The sequence below is a fragment of the Canis lupus genome, chromosome X (genome assembly GCF_003254725.2).
Source record: "Canis lupus dingo isolate Sandy chromosome X, ASM325472v2, whole genome shotgun sequence".
In the NCBI taxonomy this organism is placed as follows: Eukaryota; Metazoa; Chordata; class Mammalia; order Carnivora; family Canidae; genus Canis; species Canis lupus.
The window spans coordinates 45,852,017-45,878,402 of NC_064281.1; the positions used below are offsets into that span (position 1 = coordinate 45,852,017).

At 42.4% G+C, this 26,386-nt stretch overlaps 1 protein-coding gene across 8 annotated transcripts in view; it reads right to left on the bottom strand.

Annotated features, from left to right (window-relative positions):
* Positions 1-19,639, bottom strand: part of PHF8 (PHD finger protein 8) — a 106,026-nt gene extending 86,387 nt beyond the window's left edge. For 7 of the 8 annotated variants that reach the window (XM_025468546.3, XM_025468545.3, XM_049107269.1 and 4 more), the window contains exons 1-2: positions 19,498-19,639; positions 18,375-18,566 (exon numbers count right to left, since the gene is read on the bottom strand). In XM_025468546.3, coding sequence (XP_025324331.1) covers positions 18,375-18,472 — 98 coding nt within the window. In that variant the 5' untranslated portion in view covers positions 18,473-18,566; positions 19,498-19,639. Of the gene's footprint in view, positions 1-17,663; positions 17,805-18,374; positions 18,567-19,497 lie in introns of those variants that run through there. The other variant, XM_049107270.1, reaches the window with a different exon arrangement.
* Between the last annotated feature and the right edge of the window lie 6,747 nt (positions 19,640-26,386).

Genomic DNA, 26,386 nt, shown 5'->3' on the forward strand with positions numbered 1-26,386 from the left:
TACCATTTGCAACAACCTGCATGGACCTTGAGGGCATTATGCTAAATAAGTCATTAAGAAAAACTAGGGGAATCCCTGGGTGGTGCAGCGGTTTAGCGCCTGCCTTTGGCCCAGGGCGCGATCCTGGAGACTCGGGATCGAATCCCACGTCGGGCTCCCGGTGCATGGAGCCTGCTTCTCCCTCTGCCTGTGTCTCTGCCTCTCTCTCTCTCTCTCTCTCTCTCTCTCTGTGTGTGACTATCATAAATTTTTTTAAAAATTTAGATCAGCAAATACAAGCAAATCATCAATTTTTAAAAATTAAAAAAAAGAAAAACTAGGGACCCCTGGGTGGCTCAGCAGTTAAGCTTCTGCCTTCAGCTCAGGGCTGATCCCAGAATCCAAGATCAAGATGATTCCCACACTGGGCTCCATACAGGGAGCCTGCTTCTGCCTCTGCCTATGTCTCTGCCTCTCTCTCTCTCTCTCTCTTATAAATAAGTAAAATCTTTAAACAGAAAAAAAACGTTAAGATGTGACTTATAGGAGGAGGCAGGACAAGATGGAGTAAGAGTAGGATACCCAAGTCACCTGTCCCCACCAACTTACCTAGATAACTTTCAAATCATCCTGAAAACCTACGAATTTGGCCTGAGATTTAGAGAGACCAGCTGGAACGCTACAGAGAGAAGAGTTTGTGCTTCTAACAAGGTAGGAAGACAGAAAAAATAAAAAAGAATCAAGTGGGTGAGGGCTCCCCCCCAATCAAGTGGGTGAGCCCCCCCAATCAAGTGGGCGAGCCCCGCCCCCCCCCACCGCGAGGAGCCAGGCTAAAGCCACTGCGAAGGCTCCGGGACAGGAAAGCCCAGGCCCAGAGAAGCAGGAACTTAAAAAATCCCACCGGATTCTTTCCGGATGGAAAGGCGCTTAGCAGGGAAACCTGGCAGAACCACAAGAGGGGCAGTGGAGCCTCCAGATTCCGGAGTCACTAACAGAGGAAGTGCTCCCGGGGGGAGAGAGCATCACAGACTATGGGCAGATCTCAGTAAAGGGCTGGAGCACGTGCCCGGCGGGACCTTGGGAGAAGCTCAGCCAACGGCTCTGGGGAGAGGGGGCTGCCAGGCCCTGGGAACACGATTCCAACAGCGCAGGCCCCGGATGCCAGGGCGCCAGGGGACACAGCCTGGGAACCTGCGCTCCCTCCCCCGACAGAGGGAGGCGGGGAGGGCACAGGACAGCGAGAACACTCTGCCATCTGGCACCCTCCAGCTGTGCAGATCAGCACCTCCCCACCCCGGGAGCATCCAGACCAGTGTGGACCGGGAGACTATGATAGTTACTGCTGGTGCTTACTCCAGGGCTGGGGACCGGGCTGCCACCAGTGGGGTTGTCCCTCCTGGTGTCACCCTGTACCTGAGAGGGTCGGGCAGCCATGGAACAGGGGCCTCACAGGATAAACAGCTCCCACTAAGCCGAGCACCTGTCAGGGGTGGGGCAGCTTCCCCAGGTGCATACACCTGAGAATCAGCACAACAGATCCCACCCCAGAAGACAACCTAGAAGGACAGGGGAAGAGCAAGTTCTTGAACAAGCAGCCCTGGAAAGCTCCAGGGCAAGTCGAGGGATTTACAGTATATAGAACCAGAGGATACCCCTCCTTGTCTTTTTTTGTTTTTGTTTTCCTCTTTTTTTCTTCCTTTTTCCAGAACAACTCATTTTTAGCCACTCTGCACTGAGCAAAATGACTAGAAAGAAGACCTCACCACAAAAGAAAGAATCAGAAAAAGTATTCTCTGCCACAAAGTTACAGAATTTGGATTACAATTCAATATCAGAAAGCCAATTCAGAAGCACTATTATAAAGCTACTGGTGGCTTTGGATAAAAGCATAAAGGATGCAAGAGAATTCATGACTGGAGAATTTAGATCTAATCAGGCCAAAATTAAAAATCAATTAAATGACATACAATCCTACTGGAGGTCCTAACGATGAGGGTTAACGAGGTAGAAGAATGAGTGAGTGACATAGAAGACAAGTTGATGGCAAAGAAGGAAGCTGAGGAAAAAAAAAGAAAAACAATTAAAAGAACATGAAAAAAGGTTAAGAAAAATAAATGACAGGCTCAGAGGGATTAATCTACGTTTAAGTGGGGTTCCAGAGGACGCCAAGAGGGACAGAGGACCAGAAAGCATATTTGAACAAATCATACCTGAGAACTTCCCTAATCTGGGGAGAAAAACAGGAATTCAGATCCAGGAGATAGACCCCCACCCCTAAAATCAATAAAAACCATAAAACATCTCGACATTTAAGAGTGAAACATGCAAATTCTAAATATAAAGAGAAAATCCTTAAAGCAGCAAGACATAAGAGATCCCTAACTTATATGGGAAGAAATATTAGATTAACAGCAGACCTCTCCACAGAAACCTGGCAGGCCAGAAAGGGTTGGCAGGATATATTCAGGGTCCTAAAGGAGAAGAACATGAAGCCAAGAATATTCTATCCAGCAAGGCTCTCATTCAGAATAGAAGGAGAGATAAAGAGCTTCCAAGATAGGCAGAAACTGAAAGAATATGTGGCCACCAAACCAGCTCTGCAAGAAATATTAAGGGGGACTCTGTAAAAGAAAGTGGAAGCCCAAAGAAACAATCCACAAAAACAGGGACTGAATAGGTATCATAATGACACTAAATTCATATCTTTCAATAGTAACTCTGAACATGAATGGGCTTAATGATCCAATCAAAAGGTGCAGGGTTTCAGACTGGATAAAAAAGCAAGACCCATCTATTTGCTGTCTACAAGACACTCATTTTAGACCTAAGGACACCTACCGCCTGATAATGAAAGGTTGGAGAATCATTAACCATTCCAATGGTCCCCAAAAGAAAGCAGGGGTAGCAATTCTCATCTCACATACATTAAAGTTTATACCGAAGACTGTAGTAAGAGATGAAGAGGGACACTATATAATACTTAAAGGATCTATCCAACAAGAGGACTTAACAATAATCAATACATATGCCCCGAATGTGGGAGCTGCGAAGTATATAAATGAATTAATAAGCAAAGTAAAGACATGCTTAGCTAATAATACACTAATACAGGGAGACTTCAACACGGCACTTTTTGCAAATGACAGAACTTCTAAAAACAACATCTCCAAAGAAACAAGAGCTTTTAATGATATGCTGGACCAGATGGATTTCACGGATATTTACAGAAATTTACATCCAAACGCAACTGAGTACACATTCTTCTCAAGTGCACATGGAACTTTCTCCAGAATAGACCACATACTGGGTCACATATCAGGTCTCAACCGATACTAAAAGATTGGGATTGTCCCCTGAATATTTTCAGCCCATAACGCTTTGAAACTTGATCTCAATCACAAGAAGAAATTTGGAAAAAATTCAAACATGTGGAGGTTAAACAGCATCTTGCTAAAAGATGAAAGGGCCAACCAGGAAATTAGAGAAGAATTTAAAAGATTCATGGAAACTAATGAGAATGAAGATATAACCATTCAAAAATCTTTGGGATACAGCAAAAGCAGTCCTGGGGGGGAAATACATCAGAAAACAAGCATCCCTCAAAAAATTGGAAAAAACTCAAATAGAAAGCTAACCTTGCACCTAAAGGAACTGGAGAAAGTTAAGCAAAACCTACACCCAGCAGAAGAAGAGAGTTAATGAAGAATCAAGCAGAACTCAATTAAATAGAAACCAAAGAACTGTGGAACAGACCAACAAAAACAGGAGTTGGTTCTTTGAAAGAATTAATAAGATAGATAAACCATTAGCCAGCCTTATTAAAAACAAAAGAGAAAAGACTCAAATTAATAAAATCACGAATGAAAAAGGAGAGATCACAACCAACACCAGGGAAATACAAACGATTGTAAAAACATATTATGAGCAGCTATACGCCATAAATTAGGCAATCTGGAAGAAATGCATGCATTTCTGGAAAACCTCAAACTACCAAAACTGGACCAGGAAGAAATAGAAAACCTGAACAGGCCAATAACCAGGGAGGAAATTGAAGCAGTCATCAAAACCTCCCACGACACAAAAGTCCAGGGCCAGATGCCTTCCCCAGTGAATTCTATCAAACGTTTAAAGAAAAAAACAATGCCTATTCTATTAAAGCTTTTCCAAAAGATAGAAAGGGATGGAATACTTCCAAACTCGTTCTATGAGGCCAGCATCACCTTCATTCCAAAACCAGACAAAGACCCCACCAAAAAGGAGAATTGTAGGCCAACATCCCTGATGAACATGGATGCAAAAATTCTCAACAAGATACTAGCCAATAGGATCCAACAGTACATTAAGAAGATTATTCACCATGACCAAGTGGGATTTATCGCCGGGATGCAAGGTTTGCTCAACACTCATAAAGCAATGAACGTGATATATCATATCCACAAGAGAAAAAACAAGAACCATAGGATCCTCTCAACAGATGCAGAGAAAGCATTTGACAAAATACAGCATCCATTCCTGATCAAAACGCTTCAGAGTGTAGGGATAGAGGGAACATTCCTCAGCATCTTAAAAGCCATCAATGAAAAGCCCACAGCCAATATCATTCTCAATGGGGAAACACTGGGAGCCATTCTCCTAAGATCAGGAACACGACAGGGATGTCTACTCTCACCACTGCTATTCAACATAGCACTAGAAGTCCTAGTCTCAGCAATCAGGCAACAAAAAAAACTAAAGGCATTCAAATTGGCAAAGAAGTCAAACTCTCCCTCTTCGCAGATGACAGGATACTGTACATAGAAAACGCCAAAGACTCCACCCCAAGTTTGCTAGAACTCATACAGCAATTCAGCAGTGTGGCAGGTTACAAAATCAATGCCCAGAAATCACTGGCATTTCTCTACAGTAACAATGAGGCTGAAGGAAGAGAAATTAAGAATCCCATTTACAATTGCACCCAAAAGCATAAGATACCTAGGAATAAACCTAAACAAAGACGTAAAGGATCTATACCCTCAAAACTACAGAACACTTCTGAAAGAAGTGGAGGAAGACACAAAGAGATGGAAAAATATTCCATGCTCATGGATTGGAAGAATTAATATTGTGAAAATATCCATGCTACCCAGGGCAATTTACACACTCCATGCAATCCCTATCAAAATACCATGGACTTTCTTCAGAGTTGGAACAAATCATCTTAGGATTTGTGTGGATGGGCAGCCCAGGTGGCTTAGCGGTTTAGCGCCGCCTTCAGCCCAGGGCGAGATCCTGGAGACCCGGGATGGAGTCCCACGTTGGGCTCCCTGTATGGAGCCTGCTTCTCTTCTCCCTCTGCCTGTGTCTCTGCCTCTCTCTCTCTCTCCTCTGTCTGTGTTTCTCATGAATAAATAAATGAAATCTTGAAAAAAAAATATTTGTGTGGAATCAGAAAAGTCCCCAAATAGGCACGGAAATATTCAAAAACAAACAAAACCAGAGCCAGGGGCATCACAATGCCAGATTCCAGGTTGTACTACAAAGCTTTGGTCATCAAGATAGTGTGGTACTGGCACAAAATCAGACACATAGATCAATGGAACAGAATAGAGAATCCAGAAGCGGACCCTCAACTCCATTCTAGTCACCTAGTATTCGACAAAGCAGGAAAGACTATCCCCTGGGAAAAGGACAGTCTCTTCAATAAATGGTGCTTCAAAAATTGGACAGCCACATGCAGAAGAAGGAAATTAGACCATTCTCTTACACCACACACAAAGATAAACTCAAAATGGATGAAAGATCTAAATGTGAGACAAGAGTCCATCAAAATCCTAGAGGAGAACACAGGCAACACCCTTTTTGAACTTGGCCACAGTAACTTCTTGCAAGATACATCTATGAAGACAAGGGAATCAAAAGCAAAAATGAATTATTGCAATTTCATCAAGATAAAAAGCTTCTGCACTGCCAAAGAAACAGTCAACAAAACTAAAAGACAAACTACAGAATGGGAGAAGATATTTGCAAATGACATATCAGATAAAGGGCTAGTTTCCAAGATCTATAAAGAACTTATTAAACTCAACAGCAAAGAAACAAACAATCCAATCATGAAATGTGCAAAAGACATGAACAGAAATTTCACAGAGGAAGAGATCGATATGGCCAACAAGCACATGAGAAAATGCTCCGCATCACTGGCCATCAGGGAAATACAAATCAAAACCACAATGAAATACCACCTCACACCAGTGAGAATGGTAAAAATTAACAAGACGGGAAACAACAAATGTTGGAGAGGATGTGGAGAAAGGGGAACCCTCTTGCACTGCTGGTGGGAATGTGAATTGGTGCAGCCACTCTGGAAAACTGTGTGGAGAGGTTCCTCAGAGTTAAAAATAGAACTGCCCTATGACCCAGCAATTGCACTGCTGGGGATTTACCCCAAAGATACAGATGCAGTGAAACGCCGGGACACCTGCACCCCGATGTTTATAGCAGCAATGTCCACAATAGCCCAGCTGTGGAAGGAGCCTCAGTGTCCATTGAAAGATGAATGGATAAAGATGATGTGGTCTATGTATATAATGGAATATTACTCAGCCATTAGAAACGACAAATACCCACCATTTGCTTCGACGTGGATGGAACTGGAGGATAATATGCTGAGTGAAGTAAGTCAAATGGAGACGAACAAACATTATATGGTCTCATTCATTTGGGGAATATAAAACATAGTGAAAGGGAACAAAAGGGAAAGGAGAGAAAATGAGTGAGAAATATCAGAGAGGGTGACAGAACATCAGAGACATCTAACTCTGGGAAACGAATAAAGGGTGGTGGAAAGGGACGTGGCGGGGGGTTGGGATGACTGGGTGTCGGGCACTAAAGGGGGCACTTGATGATGAGCACTTGGTGTTATTCTATATGTTGGCAAATTGAACTCCAATAATAAATATATACAAAAATAAATAAATAAAAGCCAAAAAAAAGATGTGACTTATATGTAGAATCTAAACAAAAAACACGAAAATACAAACTCACAGAAAAATAGATAAGACCTATGGTTACTGAAGGCGGGGGTGTTGGTGATGGGGGATTGGAGAAAGATTGTCAAAAGGTACAAACTTCCATTTATAAAATAAATAAGTACCTGTGGATGTAATGTATAATATGAGGAATATGGTTAACACTGCTGTATGGCTTATCTAAAAGTTGCTAAGATGGTGAATCCTGTAAGTTCTCATCACAAGGGGAAAAAAAGGTATTTTTTTCTTTTTTTGTTACCTATATGAAGTTATAGATAGTAACTAAACCTATTGTGGCAATCATTTCACAATATATAAGTCAAGTACTTATACTCCATACCCTAAACTTTTACAGTACTATATGTCAATCATATCTCAACAAAATTGAAAGAAAAATAGGTTAAAAAATAGAGCTTCAGCAACCTATAAAACTAAAACCAAAGATGATCTAAAATATTTCTACACTGACAAATACTATAATTAAATTCCTGAACATAAAAGACAGAGGGGAAAAAAATCTTTTTTTTTCTTCAGAGAAAGAGCACGTGAGTACATGTGCAGGCAGAAGGGGAGGGAGTGGCAGGGGAGCAGAGGGAGAGGGGGAGAGACAGAATCTTAAGCAGGCTCCATGCCCAGCATGGAGCCCAATGTGGGGCTCAATCCCACCACCCTGAGACCATAACCTCGGCTATAATCAAGAGTCGGATGCTTAACTGGTACCCCCAAAGGAAAAATCTTTAAAGCAGTGATAAAGAAATGACATTATCTAAAGGAGGACAGCAATTCAAATGAATAAGGATCTCTCATCAGAAACTATGGAGGCCAAAAGAAAGTAGCACAATAGTTTTCAAGTGTTGAAGGAAAAGAACTAAAAATCCAGAATCTAATATCAAATGAAAAGAACTTCAGGAATCCAAAAGAAATCAAGATATTCTCATATGAAGGAAAACTAACAGGATTTTTGCCGGGAGACCTTTCCTAAAAGACTGGCTAAATGAAGTTCTCTAAAAAGAAAGGAAATGATAAAAGAAGGAATCTTTGGGAAGATCAGGAAGTAAGACAGAAGAGGGGAAAAGAGTAAAACTGTGGGTAAATACAGTATCTTTTCCTTTCCCTCTTGACTTTCCTAAATCATGTTTGACAGTTGAAACAAAAATTATAAAACTATTTGATGTGCTTCTATAAACAAAGAAACATAAAGGATTTTAAAGGGAAGTAAGATTTCTACTCTTCACTCAAACTGGTAAGATGTCAATACCAGCTGATTGTGGTATGTTGTTTAAGTATTATGTTAGTACCTAGAGCAAGCATTGAAAAAGGTATACAAAGAGATATATTCAAAAACATAATAAATATGTTAAAGTGGAATTCTAGAAAATTCCACAGAAGGGTAGGATGAAGAAAACAAAGAAAAGAACAGAGAAAACAAACAGAAAATAAAACAAAACGACAGACTTAAGCCCCAACATATCAATAACTGCATTAAGTAGAAACGGCCTAAGCAGACCAATTAAGAGAGGCAGGTGGAGTGGGTAAAAAGAATACTGAACGATATGCTACATACAAGAAACTCATTTTATATACTATGATATAAGCTGAGGGACACCTGGGTGGCTCAGCGGTTGAGCATCTGCCTTTGGCTCAAGGTCTGATCCCAGTCCAGGAATTCAGTCCCACATTGGGCTCCCTGCGAGGAGCCTGCTTCTCCCTCTGCCTATGACTCTGCCTCATTCTCTGTGTTTCTCATGAATAAATAAATAAAATCTTCAAAAAATAATGTAAGCTGAAAGTAAAGGGATGAGAAAGGATATACCATGCAACCTTTAATCCAAAGAAATGAGTAGCTATATTAATATCACATAGAGTAGACTTCCATGCAGAAAAACAATCAGAGACAGCAAAGGACAACATGATAATAATAAAAGGTCAATTCACCAAGATGTAGCAATCTTAAATACATATGCATCAAACAACAAAGCAGCAAAATGTGAGCCAATAAATGATAGAACTGAAAGGAAAGAGACAAATTTGACACTTGTAGCTGGACACTTCAATACCTCCTTCTCAACAACTGATTGAACTAGATAGAAAATCAGTAAGGAATCCCTGACTTTTATGGGGAGGAGTATTAGGGTAACAGCAGACCTCTCCACAGAGACCTGGCAGGCCAGAAAGGGCTGGCAGTATATATTCAGGGCCCTAAATGAGAAAAACATGCAACCAAGAATACTTTATCCAGCAAGGCTCTCATTCAGAGTAGAAGGAGAGATAAAGTGCTTCCAAGACAGGCAGGAACTGAAAGAATATGTGACCCCCAAACCAGCTCTGCAAGAAATTTTAAGGGGGACTCTTAAAATTCCTCTTTAAGCATTAAAGGCATTCAAATGAGCAAAGAAGAAGTCAAACTCTCCGTCTTCGCCGATGACATGATACTCTACATAGAAAACCCAAAAACCTCCACCCCAAGATTGATAGAACTCATACAGCAATTTGGCAGCATGGCAGGATACAAAAATCAATGCCCAGCAGTCAGTGGCATTTCTATACACTAACAATGAGACTGAAGAAAGAAATTAAGGAGTCAATCCCATTTACAATTGCACCCAAAAGCATAAGATACCTAGGAATAAACCTAACCAAAGAAGTAAAGGATCTATACCCTAAAAACTATAGAACACTTCTGAAAGAAATGGAGGAAGACACAAAGACATGGAAAAATATTCCATGCTCATGGATTGGCAGAATTAATATTGTGAAAATGTCAATGTTACCCAGGGCAATTTACACATTTAATGCAATCCCTATCAAAATACCATGGACTTTCTTCAGAGAGTTAGAACAAATTATTTTAAGATTTGTGTGGAATCAGAAAAGACCCCGAATAGCCAGGGGAATTTTAAAAAAGAAAACCATATCTGAGGGCATCACAATGCCAGATTTCAGGTTGTACTACAAAGCTGTGGTCATCAAGACAGTGTGGTACTGGCACAAAAACAGACACAGAGATCAATGGAACAGAATAGAGAATCCAGAAGTGGACCCTGAACTTTATGGTCAACTAATATTCGATAAAGGAGGAAAGACTATCCATTGGAAGAAAGACCGCCTCTTCAATAAATGGTGCTGGGAAAATTGGATGTCCACATGCAGAAGAATGAAACTAGACCACTCCCTTGCACCATAAACAAAGAGCAACTCAAAATGGATAAAAGATCTAAATGTGAGACAAGATTCCATCAAAATCCTAGTGGAGAACACAGGCAACACCCTTTTTGAACTCGGCCACCGTAACTTCTTGCAAGATACATCCACGAAGGCAAAAGATACAAAGGAAAAATGAACTATTGGGACTTCATCAGGATAAGAAGCTTTTGCACAGCAAAGGATACAGTCAACAAAACTCAAAGACAACCTACAGAATGGGAGAAGATATTTGCAAATGATGTATCAGATAAAGGGCTAGTTTCCAAGATCTATAAAGCACTTATTAAACACAACACCAAAGAAACAAACAATCCAATCATGAAATGGGCAAAAGACATGAAGAGAAATCTCACAGAGGAAGACACAGACATGGCCAACAAGCACATGAGAAAATGCTCCACATCACTTGCCATCAGGGAAATACAAATCAAAACCACAATGAGATACCACCTCACACCAGTGAGAATGGGGAAAATTAACAAGGCAGGAAACAACAAATGTTAGAGAGGATGGGGAGAAAAGGGAACCCTCTTACACTGTTGGCGGGAATGTGTAATGGTGCAGCCACTCTGGAAAACTGTGTGGAGGTTCCTCAGAGAGTTAAAAATAGACCTGTCATACGACCCAGCAATTGCACTGTTGGGGATTTACCCCAAAGATGCAGATGCAATGAAACGCCGGGACACCTGCTCCCCGATGTTTCTAACAGCAATGGCCACAATAGCCAAACTGTGGAAGGAGCCTCGGTGTCCATCGAAAGATGAATGGATAAAGAAGATGTGGTTTATGTATACAATGGAATATTACTCAGCCATTAGAAATGACAAATACCCACCATTTGCTTCAACGTGGATGGAACTGGAGGGTATTATGGTGAGTGAAATAAGTCAATCGGAGAAGGACAAACATTATATGTTCTCATTCATTTGGGGAATATAAATAATAGTGAAAGGGAATAGAAGGGAAGGGAGAAGAAATGGGTAGGAAATATCAGAAAGGGAGACAGAACATAAAGACTCCTAACTCGTTAATGAGGGATCCCTGGGTGGCGCAGCGGTTGGGCGCCTGCCTTTGGCCCAGGGCGCGATCCTGGAGACCCGGGATTGAATCCCACATCGGGCTCCCGGTACGTGGGGCCTGCTTCTCCCTCTGCCTGTGTCTCTGCCTCTCTCTCTCTCTCTGTGTGGCTATCATAAATAAATTTTTAAAAAATTAAAAAAAAAAAGACTCCTAACTCTGGGAAATGAACTAGGGGTGGTGGAAGGGGAGGAGGGCGGGGCAGGGGGTGAATGGTTGATGGGCACTGAGGGGGGCACTTGACGGGATGAGCACTGGGTGTTATTCTGTATGTTGGCAAATTGAACACCAATAAAAAATAGATTTATTATTAAAAAAAAGAGAAATAAACTTTTAAAAAAGAAAAAAAAATCAGCAAGGACAGAGAACAATTCAGCAACGCCATCAACCAACAGGAGTAAATCGACATTTATAGAAAACCCAACAATAGCAGGGTTCTTTTCATGTAACCATGGAACATTTATCAAGACAGAGCATATCCCAGGCCATAAAACAAACCTCAAATATTTCTTTAAAGATTTTATTTATTTGTTCATAAGGGACACAGAGAGAGAGGCAGAGACATAGGCAGAGGGAGCAGCAGGCTCCCTGCAGGGAGCCCTACGCAGGACCTCATCCCGGGACTCCAGGATCATGACCTGAGCCAAAGGCAGATGCTCAACCAATGAGCCACTAAACCTTAATAAATTTAAAGAAACTGAAATCATACAGAGTATATTCTTTGACCATGAAACCAAACCAGAAATCAGTAACAGAATAAAAGGAAAATCTACAAACAAGTGGAAACTAAACAACACACTGCTATTCAATTCATAGATCAAACATGAAGCTTCCAAGGAAATTAAAAATTACACTGAACTAGGGGCACATGGGTGGGTCAGGCAGTTAAGCACCTGACTCTTACTTCTGGCTCTGGTCACCCTTTCAGAGTCCTGAGATCCAACCCCACATCAGGCTCTGCACTCAGGGTAGACTAGGCTTGAGATTCTCTTCCTCTCCCTCTGCCTGTCCCTTGTTCCACCCCCTCCCCCACCAGCCTCCCTCCCTCTCTCTCTGAAATAAATATATCAATCTTTTAAAAATTACATTGAACTAGATGAAAAGGAAAACATATCAAAATTGGTGGGACACAGCTATATCAGTACTAAGAGGAAAATTAATAATACAGAACGGGAGAAGATATTTGCAAATGACATATCAGATAAAGGGCTAGTATCCAAGATCTATAAAGAACTTATTAAACTCAACAGCAAAGAAACAAACAATCCAATCCTGAAATGGGCAAAAGACATGAACAGAATTTTCACCAAAGAATACATAGACATGACCAAGAAGCACATGAGAAAATGCTCCGCATCACTTGCCATCAGGGAAATACAAATCAAAACCACAATGAGATACCACCTCACACCAGTGAGAATGGGGAAAATTAACAAGACGGGAAACAACAAATGTTGGAGAGGATGTGAAGAAAGGGGAATCCTCTTGCAGTGTTGGTGGGAATGTGAACTGGTACAGCCACTCTGGAAAACTGTGTGGAGGTTCCTCAAAGAGTTAAAAATAGAGCTACCCTATGACCCAGCAATTGCACTACAGGGTATTTACCTCAAATACAGATGCAGTGAAACGCCAGGACACCTGCACCCTGATGTTTATAGCAGCAATGTCCACAATAGCCAAACTGTTGAAGGAGCCTCAGTGTCCATCGACAGATGAATAGATAAAGAAGATGTGGAATATATACACAATGGAATATTACTCAGCTATTAGAAAGGACAAATACCCACCATTTGCTTTGACGATGGAACTGGAGGGTATTATGCTGAGGGAAGTAAGTCAATCGGAGAAGGACAATCATCATATGGTTTCACTCATACGGGGAATATAAGAAATAGTGAAAGGGATTGTAGGGGAAAGGAGGGAAAATGAGTGGGAAAAATTAGAGAGGGTGACACAACATGAGAGACTCCTAACTCTGGGAAATGAACAAGGGGTAGTGGAAGGAGAGGTGGGGGGGGATGGGGTGACTGGGTGATGGGCACTGAGGAGGGCACTTGATAGGATGAACACTGAGTGTTATACTATATGTTGACAAATCAAATTACAATAAAAATAAAATAAAATAAATCCCTCCCCCCAAAGTAAATAAAAAGTTTATTAAATATAAAAAAATAATACTAAGTGCTTACATTAGAAAACAGGAAAAGTCTCAAATCAATAACCTAAGCTCCTACTTCAAGAAATTAGGTAAAGAGGAGCACAATAAACCCAAAGCAAGCAGAAGGAAATAATAAAAACAGAAATCAATGAGATTGAAAACAGAAAGACAACAGAGAATGTTAATGAACAAAAAGAGCTTGTTCTTTGAAAAGATCAATAAAACTGACAAATGTCTACTGAGTCTGAGAAAGAAAAGAGAAGATACAAATTTTCAATATCAGGAATGAAATATCACCACACAGCCGGCCTACAGATATCAAAATGGTACGGGAATACTGTGAACAACTCTACACACTTAAATTTGACAACTTAGGGCAGCCTGGGTGGCTCAGCGGTTTAGCACCCCCTTTGTCCCAGGGTGTAATCCTGGAGACCTGGGATCGAGTCCCATGTCGGGCTCCCTGCATAGAGCCTGCTTCTCCCTCTGCCTGTGTCTCTGCCTCTCTCTCTGTGTCTCTCATAAATAAACAAAATCTTAAAAAAAATTTTTGACAACTTAAATGAAATGTATTAATTCCTTGGAAAGCACAAACTACCACAACATACTCAGTATTAAATAAATAACTTTAACAGTTCTAAAACTATTAAATATAATCCATAATTTAAAAACAATTAAATTTTTAAAAGATTAAATAAAGATAACTATGCAAAGTATTTAACATAGTTGGGGGGCACATTAGCTAGTATTCAGTAAACCCAGTTCTGAAGCCAGTGCCATTTCTTCTAGAGTTTAGAGTCACCTCCAGTCACATCCACATTGGATGTGCCAACCAATGCTTCCTTTATAGATAGGAAAACTGCAAAGCGGTGAGGTTTTGCCAAAGCCCTAGACATCGATAAATGCTCACCACCTAATTCTCCACCAATGTACGATTATCAAAAGTTAGAGTACATCAGAATCTTTCTTTTTATTAGAGATTCCTGGATCCCAGCCCAAGAATTCTTATTTTTAAAAAAGATTTCACTTGAGAGAGTACACAAGCATGGGGAGCAGGAGCAGAAGCAGGCTCCCCGCTGAGCAGGGAGCCCAATGTGAGGCTCGACCCCAGGACCCTGGGATCATGCATGACCTGAGCCAAATGTAGACACTTAACCCACTGAGTCACCCAGGCATCCAAGAATTCACATTTTTAACAAATTCTACTAATGAACTACACTTTGAGAACAGGGTACAATAATGGTATGTTAGCCTGCACATCCCCCAACATCAGAAGCTGTCACACTCCACAGAAAGAGAAGGAATCGACACAGAATAATGGTCTATATCAGTGGTTCTGAGGGTAGCCCCAACTCACCCACTAAATCAGAAACCCTGAAAGTGTGGCCTACTTACCTTGTCTTTTTTTTTAAGATTTTATGTGTTTATTCATGAGAGACAGAGAGAGAGGCAGAGACTCCCCATAGGGAGCCCGATGCGAGACTTGATCCCAGGACACCAGGACCACGCCCTGAGCCAGTCAGATGCTCAACAGGCATCAACAGTCAGAACCACCCAGGCATCCCCTATCTTGTCTTTTAATAGGTCTCTCAAGTGATTCTGATGAATGCTAAAGTTTGAGAACCACTGCTCTACAAATCAAAGTGATTAGCAAAAACCTACCCTTTACAGTAGGAGAAATAAAGCTAATACCAACTTTTTTCCACATTCGAGAACCTAAGCTCTGGAGCCAGGTAACTCTAAGTTCAAATCCAGATTCAGAAAGTAATTCCATGAATTCTAGATTCTCATCAGCAAAATGGAAGTCACCTTCCTTATTATAACCTTTCCAGGAAGTAACTTGGCATTACTAATCCCTAACTGGACTTGAAGAAATCTAGCCTATGGAAGTCATCAGAGATGCGGACAAATTTCTATCACCTATAGGCATTTGTGAGTTTAACTATTGTGAGCAACCATGAAAAGTCCACAACACTGAGGAACTTGCAATTGTGTTTAATTATAATCTTGTAAGAAGCACAGGGAGCCTGGTGTGTGTGCACATGCATGTGCATGAACACAATGCACTGAGTAAGCAAGAGCAACCCACCAAAGACCTGATTCTCAGCTGGCTTCCTTGTTTTCTGCTAGCCCATAGAGAGGAGCATGAAAAGAAATAAAAACTTGGTCTCTTTCACGGAAAAAAACATTAAGGCAATTAACCTGTCTAGGTGTTCACAGAAACACAGGACTCACCACAGAAATGTGATTGAGGAGGACCCCGGCCCATAAACCCATTTCCATATTTGTTAATTTGGAATTCTTAAAGTCCTCAGTTGTGTTTGTTATAAATGTCAAGTCTCTATTGTGCAACAATGTTCACCATGTTTTTCTTTTTGTTTTAACCAGCACCCCATATCAAAACAAAAAACATTTCCAAAAAAAAATTTCCAGAATCCCCAAAGTTTCCCTCATATCACAATATTATATTATAAAAAAAGCAGAAATAATGGTAAGTATCCAACCACAGAGGAAATGACCAAGTAATTGATGACACATATATATGGTGGGCTATCAGAAATGAGGATTAGATGAGTACTTGACAACCTGGTAAAATACATTATAATGTTAAGTAAGAATAAAAATCAGGCTACAAAATGATATTTATAATTCTGTGTTTAAAAAACTTAGTTTTATATTCTAAGTCAAAATACAAGAGTTAATACAACAAAACATTTAACAGTGGATTATGCAAGATAACAGATCCATAGATGAATTTTATTTCTTTATTGTTTTGTCTCTTCTACAAGGAGCATGTCTCACATATATCATCAGGAAAAAACCCAAAATATTATTTTAAAAAAGAAATATCTAACTTTCAGTGTTGGTGTATATTGAAATAATTTTTGTGGGCAGCCCGGGTGGCTCAGCGGTTTGGTGCCACCTTCAGCTCGGGGCATGATCCTGGAGACCCGAGGCGAGTCCCACATCAGGCTCCCTGAAAGGGGCCTGCTTTTCCCTCTGCCTGTGTCTCTGCCTCTCTCTCTCTCTCTCTCTCTCTCTCTCTCTCTCTCTCTCTCTGTCTCTCATGAATAAATAAATAAAATCTTTAAAAATAATAATAATTTTTGCAAAGTCCCTATGGGGTCTGGCACATAGAAAGCATGTGTTCCAGTTTTCAGTTCCTAGAATGTGCAGTTAGGGTCTCTATATTCTGAGCAGAAGTTCGCTTCCCAGGTTTGAACCTACACACTTCTCACAGAATCCAAAGCAAAGGCCACAGACGATAGCTTTTATTTAAGAAGACACATTCATTCATTCATTCATTCATTCAAAAAGGCACTCAGTATCTATTACGTGTTTATCACTGAACTAGGTTCTGAGGGTCCCAAAAATGAAAAGTTGAGCTCTCTGCCCTCAAGTAGCTCTGGCTAATGAGTGACATAGGTGTACTTATAACTATGATGTGATATAATAATTACTTTCAATAAGGATGTACACAAAGTGCGATGGGAACCAGAAGGAAGGAGACCTTTTACAGAGGAGGTATGCTGTGAGTTGTAAAAGGGAGGACATTATTAGGAATAAGATGCACAAAGAAAGAGGCATAGAGGAGTATAAAATTTTCCCAGAACTATAAGTAGTTCATTCTTGCTGGGACATAAAGAAAGAACCAGGAGGATGAGTGGTGGGAAATGAGCCTGAACGAGTAGATCACCAAAAGGCTTGTCTGTCACACAAAGGAGACTGCATTTTTTCTGTAGGAGAACCACCAAAAGAATTTTAAACAGAGGAGTGACTTGATCAGCACTAGCAAAGATACCAGGAATCCTGAAAATCATCTTAATCCTGCTTATTTCTAGAGGAAAGAAAAAGGCCCCACCCTGTGGGTCTGTCCCCTCTTAAAGGAAAGAACATGAAGACACAGACAGAACTTCACACCTGGCATGTAGTAAATACTCAATAAAGATCAGCTGAACATGAATTTGAATGTGCTGCAAGGGGCAATCCCTGCCGAGAGCAGAATTTTAGCAGTACCAGCACTTGCAGTTTGATCTTGGGTGTGACAAAAGTAACTCATTTGGAAGGGACTAGTGACAACTGAAAATTGTAGAATCTCACATGTAACAGGAGGAGGGCACCATATACTGTTCTGTTGTACTCCAGTACAAAAATTCCTCCCATGGTTTTCTTTCCATACCTGGGAGTTTAAGTCCCAATAATGGGATAGCAGCAATTTTTTTCCCCCACACACTAACCTCTCTGGGATCCTGGGTGACAGGTGCTTATGTGCACACATGGTTAACTGGAGGAAATTCACTAGTGGTTTTACTCCTGCTGTTTTACCCAATATCTCTTCTGCTTAATTCAATTTAGTTGGATGGTTCTGCAGATAAATACTGAAGAAATATAAATACTATTGCATTTCTGCCTCCACTCATTGACTGCATGCAAAATGCTTTAAATAATAAGGACAGATATATTAAATATATTTTATAGGCGAAGACAATGGAGCTCAGAGAAGCAAAGCAACTTACCCAAGGACACTCTGATAATAAGTTGCAAAGCCACAACTGAAATCTGTTTGTTGGAACAATTATCTCAAGAATATTGTATGTATCCCACAAAGCCAGAGTCTAAGGCAAAACAAAATTGCCAGAATACAAAAATGATACATTCTTTGTGGCTGAAAATATTTCTAAATTTGAAAAAAAGTCAAAAGGGAGCAAAGAAGAAACATATGCAGGAAAAGAGAAAAAAGGGGAGACCCCAGAGGCCAACAGTCAGCTAGGCCCCAGTCTGCAAGGAGGGATGAAGAGAACCTGGGTCTGGGAGGGGGGTTGCCACTAATTCTTAACCAGGACGGGAGGGAAGCTGGGGGGGGGGGGTGTTGTGAGCCGGAATCTAAAAGAGAGCTGAGAAAGGAGGGAGCAAGCGAGCACCTGTCCAGCCTGGTCTGCCCTCCTTACCTGCCATGAAACCAGTCCTGGCACATGTCACATTCGATCATGAAGCGGGTCACATCATAAGGCAGCCGGCAGAGGCAATACACTGGCACTGAGGCCATCTTCGTCTGGCCTTGGAGCGCTCTGCGGCGGGCCAGGTTCGTAGCGTCAAGAGAAGCAGGAGACAGCAGTACGCGCGCCCTTTCTGGACGATGGCTGGACACAGACAACACTTTTTACCTTGTGAATCAGGTCCCCCAGGATACCAAACCTCAGTTCACGAATGGGCAGTTAATGCTGCCGGGATGCAACACAGCTGGTGTGGCTGTAGGGGGCAATCGGAGAAAAGTCCACCGCCTCCAGAATTTCCTTAACAAATAAAGGACGGCGGCGTTTGACCGTCGAGTTTTTCTTTTCCCCTCCCTCCTTCCTCCCTCTGCACCCAGAGTCAGTGATAACTTCTTTCCGGGTTTCAGGGAAACATCTGACGCCTTTTCAAGGAAGCTTCTTTAAACCCTCACGGTACCCTCTCCTTGCTCACAACCTTTCTTCCCAGGGTTTTCTTCATTATGACGCAAAACAGAGCCTTAAGAAATAGGCTGAGTTACCTTAGAAAAAAAATCCCCTTCTCTCACCCCCCAATAGGGGCAACTAGAGAGAGATGAGGGATCCCTGGAAGTTGGCTCAGATATTACTCGAGAATTACCTCGATGCCTTCAGGAACAAGGCAAACAAGACTAGGTGCCCAACTCAAATCACAGTTCTGGGGTCGTGCTGAGAGTTTAAATGGTCTTCTCCTTCCCTCTCAAAGTCATTCCATCCCCATTCAGTCAGGAGTCTCATCATCCCCAACAAATGAAATAAATCTCAATTTCATAACTGATCAGATCGTCCTCTACCTCAAAGACCACAGGGTTCCTTCTACACCCCCCAAAATAGAAAGGATCTCCTTTAAACCTCTGAAACTAGAATTTCCTCACATTGCTGCAACTAAACAAGGATTTTTCCCCCCACCGCTCAGAAACCGGCAGGCATTTCTTCACAGCCCCCTCAAAAGTGACGAGGACTCCCTTATCCCTCAAAACTGAGAGATCTCCTAACAGATCACAAGATTGACAGGAATATTCTTGCAGCCCCAGAAACTTACGAGATCTCTTCTGGCCTCCCAAAATGACAGGAACCTCCTCACGCCCCAAACCTGACAAGAATGTCTTTCGTCCCGAGCCCTACAGAGACCTCCTCATCTGCAAAGCCGCAGGGATTGCTCACACTCGCGGAATTCAATTCCAGCGACGCGCCGGCTGCCGGGCTCTCTGTGGAGTGCCTGGGCGCCTAGCTCAGCGGACGATCGGCCAGCAGTTCCGGCCCCACCGGCAGCGCGCGCCGAATTCTGGGATCGTCACGGCAACGCAGCGAACCTCGCTAGTCTTCCTCCAGAACCACCCGCTGGGTCGCGCGGCCCTGGGCTCCCGGCGGTGCTTCAGGGCAGCTTTCCCCACGGTTTTGCTCCGGGCCCGGCCGTTAGGGCCTACTAGAGCCCGTGGCTTGGGCCTAGTCCGGTGGCTGCCCGGTGAACAAGCAAACGGCGTCGTCGCTGGGCCAGCAAGAGATCGCCGCGAGCACACCAACCAGGAATGAGATGAGCCGGCGGCCAGGTCGGAGGAATAACTGCCCAAAAAGTCGCCGGGAGAAGCCCGGTGGCAGTGATAGGCAATTCGAAGTAGTCAATAAAGTTTATTCAAAACAAGGAGGAAGTTGAAGCGGAGAGGGGAGGAGAAATATGGGGTAAACAGGTACCATATTGAGAGTGGCGGCGCCGCCGCGGGGAGGCTACCTGACCGCCATCTTATGAGGGCTGGGCACACGAGGTAATCGCGGCAGAGGCGGGGAAGGGAGGCGCTAGCGGCTCCCGCGTGACGCCAGCAGAGGCGGGGCGCCACTTTGAGAAAAGGGGACGGGATTCGGCTAGCTTTGGACTTGCTCGGTTCCTCTAGGTACGCAATCGAAACTGAGGACCTTAAGCCACCATCTTAGGCGAGGCAGTCGCTTGGCTCCATTTTGAGTGGGGCCAGAATCTGCTTAGCCTTCCTCCTTCTCCCGGTAAACAGGGAGTTAAGCACTACCCCCCCAACCAACCCCTCCACCCCTGCTGCCAACAAACACACGCACATTCACTCACTCCTCCTCCACCCCCTCCTTTTCCTGCCTCCCCCCACTCCCCCTATGCAGCTTTCTCGTCCTATGAGAGGAGTGAACTCAATGACTGCAAACTGCAAAACTAATAGGTGGCGGTGAGGGCGGACTTCAGCCAGGGAACGGGTGGAGTACTCACAGCCACTCCTGCTCACTGAGCAGATTCAGTGGGCTAGACTGTTTTGAACGTTCTCTAAAGCGTTTATTCTCTTCACTCTGTGAGGAAAGCTCTGTTATTATCCCCAAGTGAGGACATGGGCTTGGGGAAGACCAGTGGCTTGAGTTTCAGGGCCGGGAAGTTGCACTTTGCATCCTCTACTACCCCCCGAGTTATGTCTTTGGTCCCTTAACCCTAGTTCCTCCGTAAAGGTTCTATCAACTTCCCAGCTACCTCTGAACTCTTTTTTGACCCCACTGTTACAGTTCAGTTTGCTTCAATACGGTGCAAGGATTTTCATACACAAGATCCCAGGATTTTCTGACTACAGCCTGGGGGTGGGGGGGGGGGAGAAGAAGTTGAATGAATGGAACTCCACACACAGGCTTCAAGATGGCGCTGCTATTCTCTGACATTCTAGAATATTCTCTGGGAATCCTCGTACTATTTCATTTTCTTAAAGAGTCCATCACTTTAAACAAGAAAATAATGTGTGTGCACACCAATTTCCTAAGTGATAGTGGCTTAGGCCCTGAGGATACACTGGTGAAGAGGGACTCTTCAGTGGGAAAATTGCCAGCCGTTGCAGGAAACAAGTTTGCAAGTCAACAATTGGATTACAAGGCCCAATAAGCACACAGCTACCTCTTGCAAAGTGCAAAATAAAGTCTTGAAAATGCATCAGAAGCTGATTACTGCTGTCAAGGAAGGTTTCAGGGAGACCTGAGGGTTCACTAAATTAACAAGAAAGAGCTTTGTAGATAAAAGGATCAACATGTACAAATGCATGGAGGCACATGGGAAACCATTTAGAAAAAAAAGGGCACCCCCGGTGGTGCATCGGTTTAGCGCCGCCTGCAGCCTGGGGTCTGATCCTGGAGACCCAGGATCAAGTCCCGCGTCAGGCTCCCTGCATGGAGCCCGCTTCTCCCTCTGCCTGTGTCTCTGCCTCTCAGTCTCTCTCTCTCTCTCTGAATAAATAAATTTTTTAAAAAATGCTTATTTAAAAAAAATATTAGATTTTATACTGTAAGCAATAACAAACCGCTTCAGGTGTTTGTGTAAGAGCAACTGAGTCACATTTTGTGTCTTAGCCATGGGAAAATTGAGGTTTAGTGGACCTGAAGCTTGTACAATTTGTGAGGTAGGACTTTAAGAAAAGAATATAGACTTATGAATGCAAAATTAGGCTCAAAGGTAGTATTTCAAGAAGCTATTCATATACCTGGGTAATAACTATAGATAGAAGAAATACAAACCATATGTAAATATCCTACTAAACCCAAACAATATACCCCCTAAATCAACTTCCAGTTAGCTGGGTCTCAAAAATGTCTGAGGCAGCTCCAACACCACCTAATACAAGAGAAAGTGTGACTAGGGGGAAACCAGTGGAAGGGGACAGCAGTTTTAACCGACTGTGCTTTAAATATATTTTGCAAACTTTATAAAAACATATGACCATGTGACCGTAAGGCAAGTGATAGGTCCTGCAGCAAAAGCTTCCTTGGCTTCACAGGGAGGCAAGAGGGAGCTCACTTTGGTCATAATAAAATTGGAAAGACACAAAGATTAATACAGCCCCTGCACAAAGGTGACATGCAATGTTATGAAATCTTCCATAAAAAAAAGGAAAAATAAAGGGAAATGGGGGAGGAGGCTATTGCATAAGTAATGAAAAACAGATGAGGCCTGAATCAGGATAGCTGCAACACAGATAGAAAAAGATTAGATAAGTGGAATATTTTGGAGGTTGAACAGGCAGGGCTTGGGGACTAATTGAAAATAGTAGGTGAATGAATGGAAGTGTGAGTTCATTTCTGGGTTGGTTGTCAAGAGTGGATAATGGTGGGGCACCTGGGTGGCTCAGGTGTTTAAGTATCTGCCTTCAGCTCAGGTCATGATCCCAGTGTCCTGGGATGCAGTTCTGCATCAGGCTTCCTGCTCCTTGGGGAGCCTGCTTCTCCCTCTTCCTCTGCCTGCTGCTCCCCCTGCTGTGCTCGCTCACTCTGTTAAATAAATAAATAAAATCTTTTTTAAAAAAGTGGATAATGGTACCATTGACTGAACTAGAATGTATGGAAGGAAAAGCAGGTTTGGTGGGGAAGAAGAGACTAAGCTCTGTTTGGAGCACATTGAGCTAAAGTGTGTGTGGGACATTAATTCACTGACCCAGAAATCCTTTCTTGAGCATCTACTATGCACCAGGCACCATGCTAAGTGCTGATGATGAAGTAGTAATTCAGATAAGATCCTGGCCTCCATGGAGCCAATAGTCTACTGTGAGATCAGTCAATAAACAAACAAGTAGAGTTTCATTCATGTATTTATCAAGCACCTGCTATATACCAGTCACTGTTCTAAGCACTGAGGACTCAAGGGCAAGCACACAGAAAAGAAGGCCCCTGCCCTCCTGCGATTCACATTCCAGCTAGGGAAACAGACAATAAAGTGAGTCAAATAAGAGAATCTCAGATCGCAGTGAGTGCTGTGAGGAAAATAAAGCAAATTCTGAGAGAAAGTTTTGGATAGAAGTTAGTATGTTTTAGATAGGGTAGTCAAGGAAGACCTCTTGTAGAAGACATGTGACCTGAGATCTGAATCATATGAAGGGACAGGGCAGAAGGAATAAGTGCAAAAGTCCTGATGTGGTGGGGTGAGGGACAGTTCAGGGCACCATTTCAATAACACTTCCTGAACATTTATGATGGACTGGGCCAGATACAGGTGGTAATTGGGGTATGGTCTCCAGCCATGAATAAGAGACCCTGTATTTACCTTTAAGGAGTCTAATGAGTGAGGGGTCAATGAACAGCATAAGGCTGAAAAAAGTCAAACCGTAAGTGCTGCCTATACAGGTAGCAGCAACATGTACAGGAACAAAGAGCCACAATTAATTCAAACATGTTCAGTTCGTATGTTGGGAAAGCCTTCCCAAGAGCTGGCATTTGACCCAGGTACAGTAGTACTCATTCTTGAAAGTTCCTCCCCAGTGTTCTTAGGAGGTGGGGTGGGGGTGCTGAAGAGAAATGGGAAAGGCAAAGCTGACAGGGAGGTGACTTTGAGGTAGATTTTGCTGACAAAGGAACTCTTGGCACTGCCATGGAGAGGAGGCATCTGGCTGCTGCCCTGGAAATGTGTTGTCTGGTTGTATCCCTCCCAGCATTAGTGGATGATGTGAACTGGCTGCCATAGAAGGAGGCTGCCCTGGAATCTTTCCTCCCCTATCCCACCTCCACTTAACAGTTATAAACATTTCCTTTTAATTACAGAAACAATAGTAAATGTGTTCCCGTTGTAAACATTCCAACAGGCTGAAGATACCCCCTGACCACCACTCAATCCCTGTTTACTTCCTTAGGGGGAGCCTCAATGGCCTCTTTCCCAATTCATCTCTCTGCATTGATTATGTACATATAACTGTTGAGATGAAAAATGATGAGGGCTAAAGTGGACTATAAAGTACACGAGAAAGAGGAGGAAATAGAAAAAAAAATTACACGAGGAAGAACAAGTTTGCTCCAAAACAGACTGGAAAATACAAGGACAGTGAAAACAAAAGAAAAATAATGACAACATTACCTGAGGACTTACTATGTGCTAAGCACTGTTCTAGGGTCTTTACATGCATGTGTTAACTCAGTCCTTAAAGTAACCCTATGAGGTAGGTACTAGTACTATCCCCATTTTGGGCATAAGGAATACTGGCATATCTTGAAAATATTGTGGGTTCAGTTCCAGAACACTGCAATAAAGTGAATATCATGATAAAGTGAGTCAAATGAACTTTTTTGGTTTTCTAGTACATATAAAAGTTATGTTTACACTCTACTATATAGTCTATTAAGTGTGCAATAGCATTATGTCTAAAAAACCAACATAGATACTTCAATTTAAAAATACCTTATTGGGATGCCTGGGTGGCTCAGCGGTTGAACATCTGCCTTTGGCCCAGGGCGTGATCCTGGAGTCCCAGGATCGAGTTCCACATTGGGCTTCCTGCATGGAACCTGTTTCTCCCTCTGCCTCTGTGTGTGTGTGTGTCTTTCATGAATAAATAAATAAAATCTTTAAAAAATAATTTTAAAAAAACCAAAAATACTTTATTGTTGGGGTGCCTAGCTGGCTCAGTCAGTAGAGCATGTGACTTTTGATCTTGGGGCCAGGAGTTCAAGCTCCATTTTGGGCTCCAAGAACTTACTTAAAATACTTTGTTGCTAAAAAATGCTAATAATCTTCTGGTCTTTCATCGAGTTATAATCTTTTTGGTGGTGGAGGTTTTTGTCTCAATGCTGAAGGCTAGGGTGGCTGTGGCAATCTCTTAAAATAAGACAACAATGAAGTTTGCCACACTGACTGACTCTCCCTTTCAGGAATGATTTCTCTGTGGCACTTGGTGCCATTGATAGCATTTTTCCCACAGTAAAACTTCTTTCAAAAGTGGAGTCAATCCCTCAAACCCTGCCACCATTTATCAACTAAATTCACATAATATTCTAAAGCCTTTGTTGTCATTGCAATAATCATCACAGCATCTTCACGAGGAATAGATTCGGTCTCAAGAAACTACTTTCTTTGCTCATTCACGAAGAGAACTCAGCCATTAATTTTATCATGAGATCATAGCAACTCAATCACATCTCCAGGTTCCACTTCTAATTCTAGTTATCTTGTGGTTTCCACCACATCTGCAAGTACTTCCTCTGCTGAAGTCTTGAACACCTCAAAGTCAAAAATCATCCATGACTTTAAAAAAAAAAAACAGCATGTATTTTATTTAAAACCAACCAATCACTGATAAAAATACATATCACAGCAGCTGTGATTGCACATCAAACCTTAACAGTAAGAACTAGGCATGTAATTCATTCTTTACATCATGTGTTGGGCCTGGCAGAGGACACCCACCTCCACCAGAGCCTCAGAGGAAGAATGAGACTCAGCTGGCAGGCACCCTGCCCTTCTCCACGCCTGTGAAGGGAAGGGGCTGTGGTGCGCAGCTCTGGTTGTCTGCTCTGCACTCTTCCTGAGCCACAAGGGTGGACCCTGATCAGCAACTCCTTAGTGGCAGTGAGTGGAGGGAGAGGGGTGAAGAACTATCTAGAGCTGTGCAAACAAGATGAGTCCTCCTTTCTCCTTTTGTGTCCCTGAAATCCCTCCAGGAGTCTGATGGCCATTGCAGGGTCCTGACTGCAGGCACAAGCCTATGAAGCAGTCACCTTTTCTTGGCTGAAAGGGAATCAAGATTTTGAGAGGGAAAAAACTCTCTGCTTGGAATCAACTTCTAAACTCTTGATGTTGATATGTTGACTTCTTCCCATGTATCATGAATGTTCTTAATGGTATCTAGAATGGTGAATCCTTTCTGGAAGGTTTTCAATTTACTTTGCCTAGATTAATCAAAGAAATCACCATGGCAGCTATACCATTAGGAATGTAGTCCTTAAATAATAATTTGAAAGGCGAAATTACTCCTTGATTCATGGGCTACAGAATGGATGTTATGTAGTAAGCATTAAAACAATATTAACCTCATTGTACATCTCTGTCAAAAATGTTGGGTGACCAGGTACATTGTCTGTTGGAAAAGGATCTTTTTTCCGGAGCTGTAGGTTTCCATAGTGGGCTTAAAACATTCAGCAAACCACATAAACAGATGTGTTGTCATCCAGGCATCGTTCTGTTT